We start from the raw sequence: 14,365 nt of genomic DNA on the forward strand, positions 1-14,365 counted from the left end.
TTGTGGGTTTTTTCCCCCCCCCCAAATAGGACAAAATTGTGAATAATTTAGAGATGTCTTTCATTTATTTAATTGCACAATAGCTGCTGGTAGTTTTATATCTATCATCGTACAATTCTGATGTCATGTGCATTTAGCTGCCTGTACAACTGTCCTGAATGAAATATAGATTGATTCTGCTGTGCATTTTTTGTCTTCCTTTCTGTTTTCCTTCACAGTGAGCTGCCTCATTCCCCTCAGAATCTTCTGGCCACGCTGAATTCCTCGTACAGCCGCAGTGTGGTGCTTTCCTGGGTGCGTCCTTTTGATGGAAACAGCCCCGTTCTATACTACATGGTCGAGCTCTCTGAGAACAGTGAGTAAAGTCAAATATGTCCCAACCTCATATTTGTCTTAATTATTTAGCCTTACAGACTTAGCTTTTTACCAGAGCTGCCAACAAAACCTTGCTTTTATTTGCTAAATCAGGGACAGTTTACAGGGAAGTCCTGGGTATTACACTCAACTGTTAACACCCTGATAGAGTTCAACTACACAAAAAAAAGACCTAATATGGTGGATTTGGTATACAGGAAATCCGTAGTTCTACTTCCTGCATTGCCCGCCTGACTTCAAGCACATCAGTTCATCGCTCCACGCTTCTATTTGACATCTGTAAAATAGCAGGAGTCACATTTTATTTCTTTCCTGTTGTCCTCTGCTCTGTGCTCATAGATACTCTGATGCTTTCAGAGCCCCAGTTTCACCTGAAAAGTGCAGGCAGTCTGATAGCATAAGGAATTGATGGTCTGTCATAGGAACAAACTTGGATGCCAATAGGAGTTGCTGTTATGTCTGTATATGGTTTCATACATTTTCTCCAGTTGCCCTAGGTTGTTCTTTTAGAACCTTCTTTCAGGTCGGTGGCTGAGGATACTGACCCATGAAACATACAAACCTTTTACCTTTGTTTGTAACCTTCTTAGGTTGCAAACCTGATCACTGTGAATAGCTGCTGCTCACAGGTTTGGCATGCTGAATGGCTCGTCCTTTCTGGCTCTGTTTGCAAGGTTATTCAGGGACACTGCTAAATGCTTCTTTCAGAGTTGATGGAAAGATGAGGTTATATGGAAATCGGTCACCTTGGCAATACTTTCTAATCTCTATCACCCTAGGAGCTGGAAATCCAAGCCTAACAATTGGTTCTTGATGAAAAAATTAAGAGCATCACTTTTTCTGACATGTGGAAATTAGCCGCTGCATAACTGAATGTGAAACAGTGCTGATTTCTTATTATCTAGAGAGTAGTGTTTTGTTTTGCCACACAGAGAGACTGAGATGAAACTTGAGCTTCAGATCACATACAAGCCGTGTGCTTTGCAGGCTGGAGTGCATAACTTTTCTGATACAGAGGTCCCAGAACTGATGATCTTGACATCTGTTGCAAGAAGTGCAGTTTTGTAAAGGAAATCCCCATTGGTGTCTGGGATTGCTGTCCTTAACACAGTTCTGGATGTATTTATTTTTTTAACGAATGACTCAGAAAATTCACAGTGTTCTGAGCTCACACCCCACTACACCTTTTCATCGCCAACTGTTTTATCATCCCTCTTCTCTCTCCTCACGTTGACTACAGGCCAGTAACTGCATTTTCACTCCCTGTGCCTGTTCTTTCACTCAGGGTTATTGCCCTGAGTGTTTCGTGTCTCCCAGTGACTTTGACAGAGACAAGTTAATCAACTCTCAGTCTGGGGACATGATACAAAGATAGCAGAGCTGTGTTTGCCTGGAGACAGCACAGAGCTGGCCAGAGATATACACGTGGGTCCTGAGCTGTGCTGCGTTAACTGGGAAGCATCACAGAGCCCACTCAGTCTCCAGGTCAGATTTGGAAGGTCTTTAAGCATCTTTGTAGGAATGAGGCCTTGCAGGTCTAGTACACAAATAGAGTAGATGTGCTGCCGTTTCAAGAATGCTATAATTTGTTTCCTGAAATTTGTGGAAGGCTCAGCAAAAATCAACAGTAGTGCTCCAGAAATTATGCAGTCTCTCAGAGCTCTGCAGGATCCTGTGAACCCTCGCTTGTTCCATGATAGATCCAATAATTTTGGCTGATGGCACTGCAATCAACCACTGAGAGAGTCTCATTATCACAAATCATAGGTATACGTACTTCAGCAGACTTGCAGCTGCATAAACCAAACACAGACCAGGCTTGTTGTGGTCTGAGCATCTGAACTCCCAGAACTATTGTAGACCTTGCTCTCCTTTGAGGTTTTTGTCTCTACATTTATTTACTTTGCTTTTATGCACAGTCTCTAACTGGTTACCCATAGAGGCAGGACTAGGAGGAATCCAAGCACTTCAGTATTGTACTCTCACTGTGCTCTCTCATTTTATATGTTATTGCTCAGCTTAAAAGTTGTCAACAGAGTGATGGAATAACATCAACTCTTTGCAAAGCTGGCTGTAATGTCTGAATATTGTCAAGGTCTCGTTTTGTTTTATTTTCTTCAGGTGTTTGGTTTTGGAGTCATTGTGATCTTGGTAGCGTGTGGTTAATATCTAGTTTCCAAACATACTACTCCTTTGGAAAACAGTTTATTTCCTTGGTCCTGTCATGTTCCCCCCACCCCCAGGTGATGTTCACAAATGAAGCTGACATTTGATCTCACAAAGGTGTAATTTTTGCCTGATTCTGTGCAGAATCTCTCTTTGCTTTCCAAAGAAAATCTTCTGTCGGGTTTTCCATTGGGCCTCTTTTGTGCTGCAGAGAGAACAACTGTCAATGACTCAACGTATGCCTTCCATGAACTCATGTGCTCATAGCTGTAGCTCTTCCACCGTCAGCATCAGTGCAATATGCTGAACATCCCAATCTCAGTTTGTTTTCACACATCTGAAGCTTAGAGAGGGGCATCAGAATTATGATTTATTTTCCAGTTAGCAAAGCTGCATAGAAGGCATTGTTCTTCGTTCTGTGGAGCTTTAATGCATGGGTTTTGCTTTGCTGTTACAAAGGCCAAAATGTAGTCTAGTTTTGTTTGTTCTTTGAGCAGTTTTGCTTTAAGTAATTTTCTAATCCATTTCCGAATCCATTGTACATTTTGAAACACGCACCATAAGTGAATGCATAATAACAGTATCTGTTTCAGAGGACTTGCTGAAGAGGGTTCAAAATAATGAGTGTAGATTTCAGAGGACTAATTACCAGCTACATTAGAGAGAGGCGTGTCACTCCACCTGGCATGGATTAGAAATCCTTTTCATTAATATCAATTCAATAAAGAGATATAAAAACCATCTTTTAATTAGAGGGAAAAAAACAGTGGCAGATCGCATGCATAAATTGCTGGAAATATGAACGATTCCAGTCACCAAGTCACCTAATTTTTAAAATGAATGTATTTGGCATAATGTAATAATTCTCAAATTACAAGTATTCGCAGTAGGCTGTGTCTGTGGGTGATTTGAGGCATATGGCCTTAAACATTTGGGGGCAAATTTATAATCTAATTTGAAAAGCACACTTCCAGGGAAACACAGTCATTAACTATTCTGCCCACACAGAGCCAGGAATGTGAACCTTCATTTCAAATAAGATTTTCAAATGAATTGTAGCATGCGTGGCTGGTATTTGCACTAACGTGATGTTTGGATGTTTCACTACCTCTTTAACCCCTGTTGCAGTGTTCCTAGGAATCCCTATGAGGTATCCTCATGGAGTTGGAAGGAGTTTAAATACCAGTGATTAATCAAAAATTATTCTGACCAATTTTTTATCTGAACAAATTAATACTTAGAGAATCCTGTCAAGTGGAGTTAACATTAAAATACATTTCTCATATATTATATTCTGGGCTATCTGTGCATGTAATCATACAACTCAGATTCATCACATCACACCAATGAGGAGATAATTAAAGCTCCTATAAACAGCATCTGCAGATGCTTCACTTTGAGCTCATGAATTGTCTTGCTGAACTTGGTGCAGATATTGAAATGATAAAAGTTGAACACAGGGATAAATCTTGGCAAAACAATGCTGTTTTCTTACAAACATGACTGAGATCCGTATGTGATAGTGCTGAAAGATACTTTTTCTCGGGGCAGTGGTAAACTTTGTTGAAGTTCTACCAAAGGAAGGATGAAAAACTTTGTTTTTGTTTGAACTCTTCGCAATATCATTTTGTCACAAAAGACGGATTTGGTAAACTCCAGTAGTGTGCTAAATTGCAGTAGTTCTGTCTATGCTAAACCCCTGGAGAAGAAAAGAGATGGAAATGCACTCCAAAGCTGCACAAAATTAGATTTCTGCAGCAGATGTGATCTGCAATAGCAAACAGAAATGATTTTTTGAGGAACTTGCAGTCAGTGCAAGAATCGTGAGGTAGGCAGGGAAATGTCAAAGAAATGCCTCTTGGTGAATCACCGGTGCTATCAAACATATATATTGCGAGTGCATCCAAAACTTCTTAACAGAACAGGTCATTTCTACAAAGCCAGAAATTGCATTGCATGCTCAAGAGTAGCCTGTGAGATTCTTGGTTTCCAAGAAATTAACTTGGAGAGGCAGTCAGCATTAATTCAGAATACCCAATATCCTTAAGAAGATAGACAACTAGCTGTGAGTTTTTCAAACAGTGGCAATTACAGCGGAAAAGCAAGCAAGCAAAGCCCAGAGTACACTCCGGACAGCTTAAGTTAAATGGAGGATTAGCGTGGTCTGTTCAATATAACAGAGATTTATTTATTAGTTTGACCTGGCAAGTCTCTCACCGTGGAACTTCTCCAGCCTTCCTGGGACAGGCAGGTGACAGCCATCCCTGCGGGAGATGGGAGTCGGTGCTGAAAAACTCAGGGAAGGTTTCCAACATCAGAACTACAGCAGTAAAACAAACTGCTGGACTGCACTGGGCTTCGTTCTCTGTTTAAGGAGGGGGAACGGCCTCTCCAAATATTTAGTTTATTGACTGATTGCCCAAAAAAGAAGGAAAGACAAAAAGACATTTAAATTGTAAAGGTACTCTGCACAGTTCCTGTATCCACTACTCCAGGAGCAAGCGAATCCCCTCCAAACTCCCTTTAGGAGTCAGAGTGCCCAAGAGATGAATAGGGTTCGTTTGTATTAGTTTTCAGTTTAATCTCTCTTCCTGCCAGATCTTTTATCTTCCACCAGGAGAGGAAAAAGAATAAATAAAGTATTCTACAGATGCAGCATATAAACAGAGTGGAGCCCCAAGGTGGTGAGGAGATTAATAGGCCCTATTGTTGAATCAAACTGCTCACTGCATTGAACTGCTTGGGTTAAGCACTCTCAGGTGGTGTTTACACTAGCAGTTAACAAATGGAACTGATTTGCTGTAGGAAATGGACCACTACCCAAGGGCTCATACAAGGGTATTTTGCTTTCTTAATGTTGTCTGTTCTTCCCTTTTCCTCATGCTGCTGCTTCAGGCAACTTACTAAGTCAGCCATGGCTGAACGTTGCCTTATCTTGATTGGGTACCGTGCTCTCTGGATGTCACAATGTGAACAGTTGTTTGCTAAGCCTCAAAAGAAGCTTGATCGAAAGGGAAGGAAAGAGGGTGCACCAAACAAATGCAGGTATCCTTCCTTTGAGTGCTTTGTAAACAAAGCCCAGCACTGCACTAAGACCCATCTCCATCCAGACCTTGCAGCAGAAGCATCTGATGGCAAATCATCAACAGCTGGCAGTGATGGAACCTGACCGCTGTGCAAATGTCCCTCTTCAGTGTTCCCAGTATTCTGCTGTGTCAGTTTTCTTGTTAAAAAAGACTTTGTTCTCAGACAGCCATTACTGGAATAAATATATTCCGAATAATTTGAAGATGCAGAGCCCAACAGGCATCAACACCCCAGTAGACTTAAACTTGCTTAGGAATCTGCCAGAAAAACACTGATTTAGTGGTTTACATCTTGGTGTGAAGTTTTCCTTTCACATCTGGGACATCTCATCTTCATTTTCAGGCAGACGTGGAGGTGACCTGCCAGAAGCAGCAGTGCACTTCTGATGAGCAGCATGCACAGATACATTGCCAAAATCTACAGCTAGCTCCTCAATCATTTCCAGAAGTATTTGTGATTTTGAGCAGGGAGCCTGAAAACAGCTGGTATTATTTAAAAACTGAACAAATCTTTAAGTTGGCTGCTTCCATTGCTGTACTGTTGCAACACAAACCAAATGTCACGTCTCCTTCAGTGCTTCAGTCATGACTTTGGGGAGAATTTATACCATCAGGCTGGGAAGAAAAGAAGTCAGGATATTTAATTTTCAACATGCTTAATTTCTGACCTGTTTGAAAACTTGAAAATACAGTTTAGGCATCAGAGGAGCTCAGTGTGTGAAGTATCTGAACTGACAGCAAAGGTTTTATAGTACTACTGGGGCTGTTTATACCGGGGAGCCTTCCTAGGAAATGATTAGATGGAAGAAGAATAAAACATGGAGAATCTGAAGCAGAAGCTTTCTCAGGTCTTACAGTGAAGGGCTGATTTGGCAGAGAACATCACGCTTCTACACCTGCTTGCAAGCTGGGTAGAAAGCTATTCCAAACTGCCTGCGAATTTCATTACAGACCTTCCACCAGAGCCACTCATGGGTGTGGTGTTGTAATGGCCTGCCAAACAGATGGGTTGTGAAATACACAGCCCATCTGTCTTTATCATGCTTGTTTCCTCTTTTATTAAAATGTTAATGAATATAGTTTTTATTTATTATGCCATGACATGTGCAGCATCACTTTCCAGTAGACAAATGTGCAATCTGCATAACCGTGTGGGCTGACAGGAACGTTTCTTTTGCTGGAAAGAAACTTCTTGGTAAAGTTCCTCTGAGGAAAACAAGTGCAGCCACAGACACGTCCTCCCTTCTGCAGAGCTTTCAACAAGTGCTTCCACCAATTTCAAATGTTCCTTCATCCAACAGATTCTCCCTGGAAGGTTCACCTATCAAATCTGGACCCAAAGATGACCACTGTCACTGTGAGTGGACTCACCCCAGCCCGAACCTACCAGTTCAGGGTGTGTGCAGTTAACCAGGTGGGAAGAGGCCAGTACAGCTCTGAGACCAGCAGGTACAGCAAAAATAAACACCTGCATACTGTATGGGAGAAAAAAATGTTGTTTGTGAGAGAATAAAATAAGATTATCTTCTGCTTACTGCACAGTAAGCAAGGAGCGGAGCAGTTATCATTACCCAGGTCTCTGGAGAGTGCTCTGCAGCTGTTAGTAATTGGTGAATTGGCAATTAGACGATGCAGGAAACCAGCACATGATGGGAGAGGTGCCCTCGTGTTTCTAGTGTATCAGTAAACAGAAACCTGGAATGTGGTCAAATAGGTGTATGTGCAAGCAAAATGTTTTTATTCCTATTGTGTTAAGTCACTGCAGTTAGCCGTGCAAGGAGTACAGCTTTCACCCAATCATTGCAATGTTACTTCTGGAATTCACCCAGATGTGACATAGAAGAATAGCTTCATCAAATTTAGTTTCAAATGCATCCCCCTTCCTCTGTGAACCAGAGCTTGCTGTGAGCTTGAATTGCAGAGCAGCTGAACTCTAAATGGCTTTTTCAAAATGTAGGAATTTGATATGAAAAATATTGAAAGAGCTGAAAGAAACAATTTGAGAGGAGTCACAGACACTGGACCTGAGCTCTGGCTCATTCAGGCTTGTAATCTTTTTAAAGACTTGTAGAAGCCTGGGTGATTCAGAGAGAACAAGGTTACCTCAGCTGTCTGTCTTACTACTTGCTTAACTGATTTCTTATTATGTTGATTTGTTGTAACTATTTCATGCATGTCTTCAGCAGTTTGATCAGCATTATATTTCTTTCTAGTCATCAGACTTTGATAAACGAAATGGGTTCACTTGGAGTTGGATCCGTGAAATAGAAATGTTCTATATCCTTCATCTTGACACCTATCTCCACCACGTTCTTTTCCATTCAGGTTGATGCTACCTGAGGAGCCACCCAGTGCCCCACCTAAAAACATCGTGGCCAGCGGGCGCACCAATCAGTCCATCATGGTCCAGTGGCAGCCTCCTCCTGAAAGCGAACATAACGGAGTTCTTCATGGGTACATCCTAAGGTGAGTAATTTTCTTCCCTCCAAGGTCTAGAACTAGACTCATGTGTGCATGAGGGAGCTCCTAATGGTGTGAGTCAGGCTCTGGGTGAGCCTGCTGTGTGGGCTGGTTTCCTATGGAGACTATCAGCATCCAGATAACTTTTTCCCATTTTCAAAGTGAAGTGAAGCACTAATTATGAGAAAATGTTTACATGGGTAGTTGGTACAGTGCAGCCTGTGCATTGCAGATGTATTTGTGCATATTACAATCTCAGCTTACTGCTCGAGAGCTTTATTACCTTACCAAAGACACAACAAACAAAGGACTCCTACACTATGGAAGAGCAAGAATAGAATCAATAACTATCAGTTTTGTGCCAAACAAAATGGAGAGGGGGAACGACAGGTCAAATGCTTTGTGGCAGAACTTGATTTGGTTTTGAAAATCGGTCAATTGAGTGAGATTCTTTCAGTCTCAGCTGTATTAAAGAGAAACAGATTCAGACAGGTAACTGGGAATCATTCAGTTTTTTGCTTACAGAGGATTTATTTTTAGGAAAGGGTGCTGCCACACCAAGAGACTTTGCTGAGCACTTCCATTTTCTTATTGTTTAGGACTCAGTTATTCACTCCTGCCCAATTCATCTACAGCTTGCTGGATTGTTTGGCTTTCTACGTTTCCTGCAATGTTAGCAGCCAGCTGGGCCCATCCCTTTTAGAAGGGAAGCACCATTTAAAACAGAATTTTTGTGGGAAACACACAAGCATTGCACCCCCACTGACATATTTCCTGCTGATGCTTATAGCCTATTGCAAGCAGGTTGCTGATATTTTTAACTTAGGATCTTCCAGATCTATTAAAAGTTTAACTAAATGCTACAGTATAAATGCCAGTCTCCTGTTTGCACTGTGTTCCTGCTTTTGCTGGCATGGGTGGAAATTGTTTTCTGGTGCTAGAATGTTGGTGAGTTCCCAAAATAGAGCTGGAAAGTTCCTTAACTCTATAGGCAGAGCTGAAGATGATGGTTAATCTCCCTGTCACCTGTACTGAGCCTTTGACAGTGGTGAGCCACTGGAAGGAATGCTGTGGTTTTAAGATCTGGGCTCAGTTTGAAAGCAGTGCCAGTCATCACTGACAGCTGGGAAATGATGCTTCTGCTTCTGCCCTTAGCTAAATCTTTTCATGAGAGCTGGGTACCCCTTTGCATAGGATACAACGTTGTTTGCACAGTTCTTTCATTCAAACCAGCCTACTGGATGGTGGGATTAACTCCTAAGCTACTCCTGGTGTGTCTGAACCAGTCTCAGCATTAGGTCAAAAGCAATCATGTAGCCTCCCACTTCTGGCAATCTGTTCCACTTAGTCTGTATAGCATTTTCAGTCATGTTTAGCCTAAGTGTTTTCTACAACTGTGATTAGCATAATAACAGTCCTCTCTATAACATCTCTTCCCATTTTAATAGGGAGTGATCATATTCATTGTGCTCAATCTGTGGACATTTTTGATGTCTACACACTTTGTCTAGATCACAGAGCAGCAAAAGCATTTATTCAAAAGGAATTTAAGATTATAATATAAAAGCACAGCTGTCCCAGGTAATAAACCAAGCTGTTCTCCCAAGTCAGAATGTTTGGCCGCAGCAATATGTGCACTGAAGAAAGGTCTTCCTGCACTGATTTCTATAGAATTGGGATACACCACCATGCATCCCAGAGACCTGACACTGAAGATACTAAATTGATGGTACACCTGATCTTTAAAAGTGAAGGTGCACTGCACAAGTCACATGGAGTATACATCAAAGTCCGCGGTGAGAAAAATCATGAAGACATGACATTTCTGAACTGGCCTTCTTTCTCTGCCCTTTTTCTCCCTGGCAGTATTGCATTTAGGGGAGTGCCATGCTAACAGCATAATAGATTAAATCACAGGGGCACTCTGCACCTTGTCTGCTGGGTGTGAGACAAAACAGCTCCGCGTCAACAGTCGGCTTTGCCAAGGTGCGTACAGCCTTGGCAGGTGACAAATAAAGGAACAGGTAGATGTCGTGTAAAGTAGAAAGGAAAAAAGGCATCCCATAAGCTCAGCTGGGAGCTGATGCTTATTTCCATTTGTATTTTGTGAAGGGAATTTTAGGATCACAAATGCTGAGTATGACAAAATACAGTCAGACCTCTGCAACAGAGGAGAAGGGGGTGGTCGGCGATCAAGAGCTGACCTCATTAGGGGGAGATTTTAGAAGAAAATCTGTTTGGTGTGGTTTAGCACATCACAATCACCCCTTGTACCATTTCAACAAAGGAAGGAAAGCACACAGAGTTATTCGCATTCAGAGATATGCAAGGTTTGTTTGTTTTCCATAGCTTATTTATTCTCCGTACTTTCTTGGCCTAAAAAGACACATCAAGAGGGCTGTTTTCTGTAATACAGTTTTTACAGGGGAAAATATATTCCATTTTCCAGCTTCTCATGCCTCGGCAAAGAGTTTGTCTGGGTGTGCACCACTCGCCTTTCCTGGTTCAGCCCTCCTGAAGTCCCCAAGCTTAACAAATCCTTCAATCTCAAATTTATTCACTCCTTATTTAATATTACACCATGAAGCGAGTCCAGGTGGGAGGCAGAGATGGCAGTGCCCGCAGCTCCCGAAGGTCAGAGCCCTCTGAGTTCTCCTTTTCAGACTTCAGAGGAGGAAAAGAGCATTTCTCTAGCTGATTTACAGCAGCACCCTGATAAAAATCACATCTGGGCAATTTTTCCTACTAAATCACAGGTTTTACTAGACAAGCCACATTTAAAAAGCTGTAATTTTTCTGCAGCCATAAAGTAGAATAAAGTACCCATTTTGTTTAGCCCTGTGTGTGTAATCTCAGCGAGATCAGCTTATAAATACTCTGGCAGTCAAACAAGATGTGATCTTATCAGGAGTTAGTCTGTTGTTTCTCATTAGTTTTCATTATTCTTTGTATAATTCTACTGTAAAAGCGAGGATATTACCTGTTCACAAAGGAAGCTATTTTGTTAGTCAGGATATTTTCTATAATTGATATCAGCCAATTAACTGCAAGTTTTTCTTCCCATGTGATAGATATCGTCTGGCCGGCCTCCCTGGAGAATACCAGTACAAAAACATCACCAGTGCAGAAATTAACTACTGCTTAGTGACAGACCTGATCATTTGGACCCAGTATGAAATCCAGGTGGCATCTTACAATGGAGCTGGGCTGGGAGCCTTCAGCAGACCTGTGACTGAATACACTCTGCAGGGAGGTGAGCAAATCAGAACAAGACATCCTTTATTGTCACAGTTTAATGCATCATTTCCTAGGGAGAAGATGGCAGTCTCAGCTAACAACTGGTAAATGAATGGTCAGTTCAGTCAAATCCAGTAGGCGGCTTTGGGGAGAAAGAAAGAAAGTAGGAAACACAAATTCAAGTGCCTAAGCAGAAACAAAATAAGACCCTGCTGCTACCCTTTTTATAGAAAAAGCTGTGCATGAGCTCAGAATTTATCTATTTTTCCTGACCTTCATGATGACATCTTAGCACACTTGCAGGTCAGAATCATCTGCAGCTCAAGTTATAAATAGAGATGCTGGAGAGAGCTGTGGTCTGTGGAATGGATTTATAGGACACGTGGCATACAGGGGCAGAGGCTCCTCCTGTAGGGGAGGCGTGAAGAGTATGGCAGAGAATTGGGTTTATGGCGGTCAAGATATGCAATACGCCACATGGGCAATACTTGAGACAAGCAGAGAGCAAACCTACGCCATTAGTTCTGATGATCAAAGAATAGCTCGCTTTAGAAATATGGGATAAACTTTAAGGGAACTGTAGAAAGAGAAATAGAGCCTGTGTAGAATGCATGTTTTGTAGCACTTTGGGAATGGTGCAGAGATTTGCAAAGGAAGATAAAATGATCTTTAAAGCCCTGATTTTTATGTTTTTATGTTAAAGCCTTTCCATACCTTTCTGGTAAGTGCCTTAAGAAGGATATAAATTACATTCAAAATAGGATATGTAATTACTTTTTACAACCAGTGTAAGGCATGTTTACACCTCTAGATTGGTATAAAAATCTGTAGGATAATTAAGTACCAGGCCCTTAACGCCTTCTTATATTCCCATAATTAGAGAATTGTGCTGGATTCTGAGCACTGGGCAGTACATGGTCTCTACGTTATTGGTCATAAAACAAACTATTTTAAAAGCTTGCAGTTTTACAGAGCATCAGTTGATTTATAATCAGTGAAGATTACGTAGTTGTTTGTTAATTGTTACTAGGAGTTCATTATAACATGATTAGATGCAGCTTGAGTTGTTGGGAGATCTTTAAGAAAAGATTATTTGCATGCAGTACTAATTAACCACAACAATTAAAAGAGGAATCTGTCTGTATTTTGTCTTAGGGCATCTCAGCCCTCACAGTTTAGAGGAATCTAGATGCACTCAACATCTTTCTAGAAGTATTTATAGCAGACCTTGAAATGCTGTTTTAAAAATCCCTTCTCTTTACAGCCAGGATTAATGTTTTGTATCCCACCATTCTCCACTGAGAATTGGTTTGCACGCAGAATTTGAATCTATGTTGTGAATATGCTTGCAACTCATTACTTTGTTTATTTGGACATTTTAAGCTATCGTATCACCTTAACCTCCCATCTGTTAAGATTCAGGTTTGAGCTTCACACTCTTTTTTTCTTAAACCCTGCAGCTGACTCTAATTTCCCCTGATATTATGTGCTGTTATCATCATCCTTTATTGATTGGCTGTCTATTGCCATTTATAATGGTATAAATCCACTGTTATAAATTAAGAGAAATCAGTCCTGCATCCATATTAACTATTGGGAGTGTTTATACTGCAGGACTACATACAGTGGCCTGGTTGTCTTGGTATAGTTTGTAGCTATTCAGCGGTGGGCAGACATAGATGAAAAACTGGTTATTTCTTTTTTTTTCTTTTTATAACTGCACTTAATAACAGCACTACATAATTACTTCATGGATGCTGGAAGCTGTCATCTCCTAATAGATGCCTTACTGGATTTCTGTGCAAATCACTGAAGTCTGCTCTAAAAAGAGCCTGAATTATTTTTACAATTAGAATTGAAAAGAAGGGAGGGTAGCTGGAATTGGGTGTAGTTGGAAATCAGATTAATATAAAGATTCCATAAGTAACGCGCTGCTGTCCAAAACCCTGCTCGTTTATCTTTCCTGCAGTTGGGAAGTGACAGGAGAAAACAGTGTTTTCTTGCTCTAGAATGTCCTTCCCGAACCAAACCAGCAGGAGTACGAAAAGCCATGTGTGAAACTGCCCTGTAAATCACACTCTGATTTTAATACGAGCTGAGATAAATGTCAGACGCACACTCCCATCCATCCCTCTCTCCTGCTATGACCACCACCACCTCTATTCTGACATGCATTAAACGATGTGAGCCAAGCAGGCAAGAACCTGCCTGTCCGCTGATGAAAAATACCTGAAATGCCTCGTATTAATCAAACATGCTCCACAGTCAAAGCCTGGCAGGAAATGAGCACTGGGAGCTGATCACCCCATTGGCAGGAGCAGATCAGCACATTGGCATCTTTGTCGGGAAGAATATTGACTGGCCATACAAGCTGTGGATTTATACCAGAACCCGCTCCATTAATCCCTTATTAGCCCTCTGGCATTGTGTTAGCAACTGATAACTAATCAGCTACTCAAAGCTCTTCAAATATTTCCAGCCTCTGCAATGCAGCCAAACTTGCAAGATGCTAAAAGATGATCTAAACTTGTAGTGAGACTGGCACGTAATGTCAGCTAGATAAAATGTCAGCAAGACTTACTGCCAAAGCACTGAACTGCCGAGCACCGGGGTCAGGCAGTTTGACTGTCTCTAAATCTTGAAAGTCTTTTCAGAGTGATATTCAGCGTAATCCTTTGATGCTCTGTGTATATAGGTCTTCCTTCATCAGAGCTTCTCCAGCTGTTCCTTACTTTGATGTTACTTTTCACAGGGATTTGGGCCAGCCTTCCGCATAGGGCAAATTTTACTTATTTAAACAGTGTCCCGCAGGACTTTTCATTGCCATATGAAAAACTGAAGTTTTCCAATATCTTTTCATATGAATGGCTTTGTGAGGTGTACAAATGTCTTTCTGTATGTCAGTGATGTTGTTTCTGCTCAGTACTGTTGGCCCTGTTTAGCATTTCCTACAGGCTGATTTGAGAAAGCAATCTTCCATCTTTTACTTCAGGGCTATCCCTTTTATCTCACTGGCATGAATACTTTTAAGCTTCTCTCTC

The 14,365-nt window shown here is 41.3% G+C and overlaps 1 protein-coding gene across 3 annotated transcripts in view; it reads left to right on the forward strand.

Moving 5' to 3' along the window:
- Positions 1-14,365, forward strand: part of SDK1 (sidekick cell adhesion molecule 1) — a 360,897-nt gene that overhangs the window by 239,640 nt on the left and 106,892 nt on the right. For all 3 annotated transcript variants that reach the window (XM_015876860.2, XM_015876861.2, XM_015876862.2), the window contains 4 exons: positions 219-355; positions 6,929-7,076; positions 7,953-8,093; positions 11,159-11,340. In XM_015876860.2, the coding sequence (XP_015732346.1) occupies positions 219-355; positions 6,929-7,076; positions 7,953-8,093; positions 11,159-11,340 (608 nt within the window). The remainder of the gene's footprint in view (positions 1-218; positions 356-6,928; positions 7,077-7,952; positions 8,094-11,158; positions 11,341-14,365) is intronic.

Source organism: Coturnix japonica, chromosome 14 (genome assembly GCF_001577835.2).
Source record: "Coturnix japonica isolate 7356 chromosome 14, Coturnix japonica 2.1, whole genome shotgun sequence".
Taxonomy (NCBI): Eukaryota; Metazoa; Chordata; class Aves; order Galliformes; family Phasianidae; genus Coturnix; species Coturnix japonica.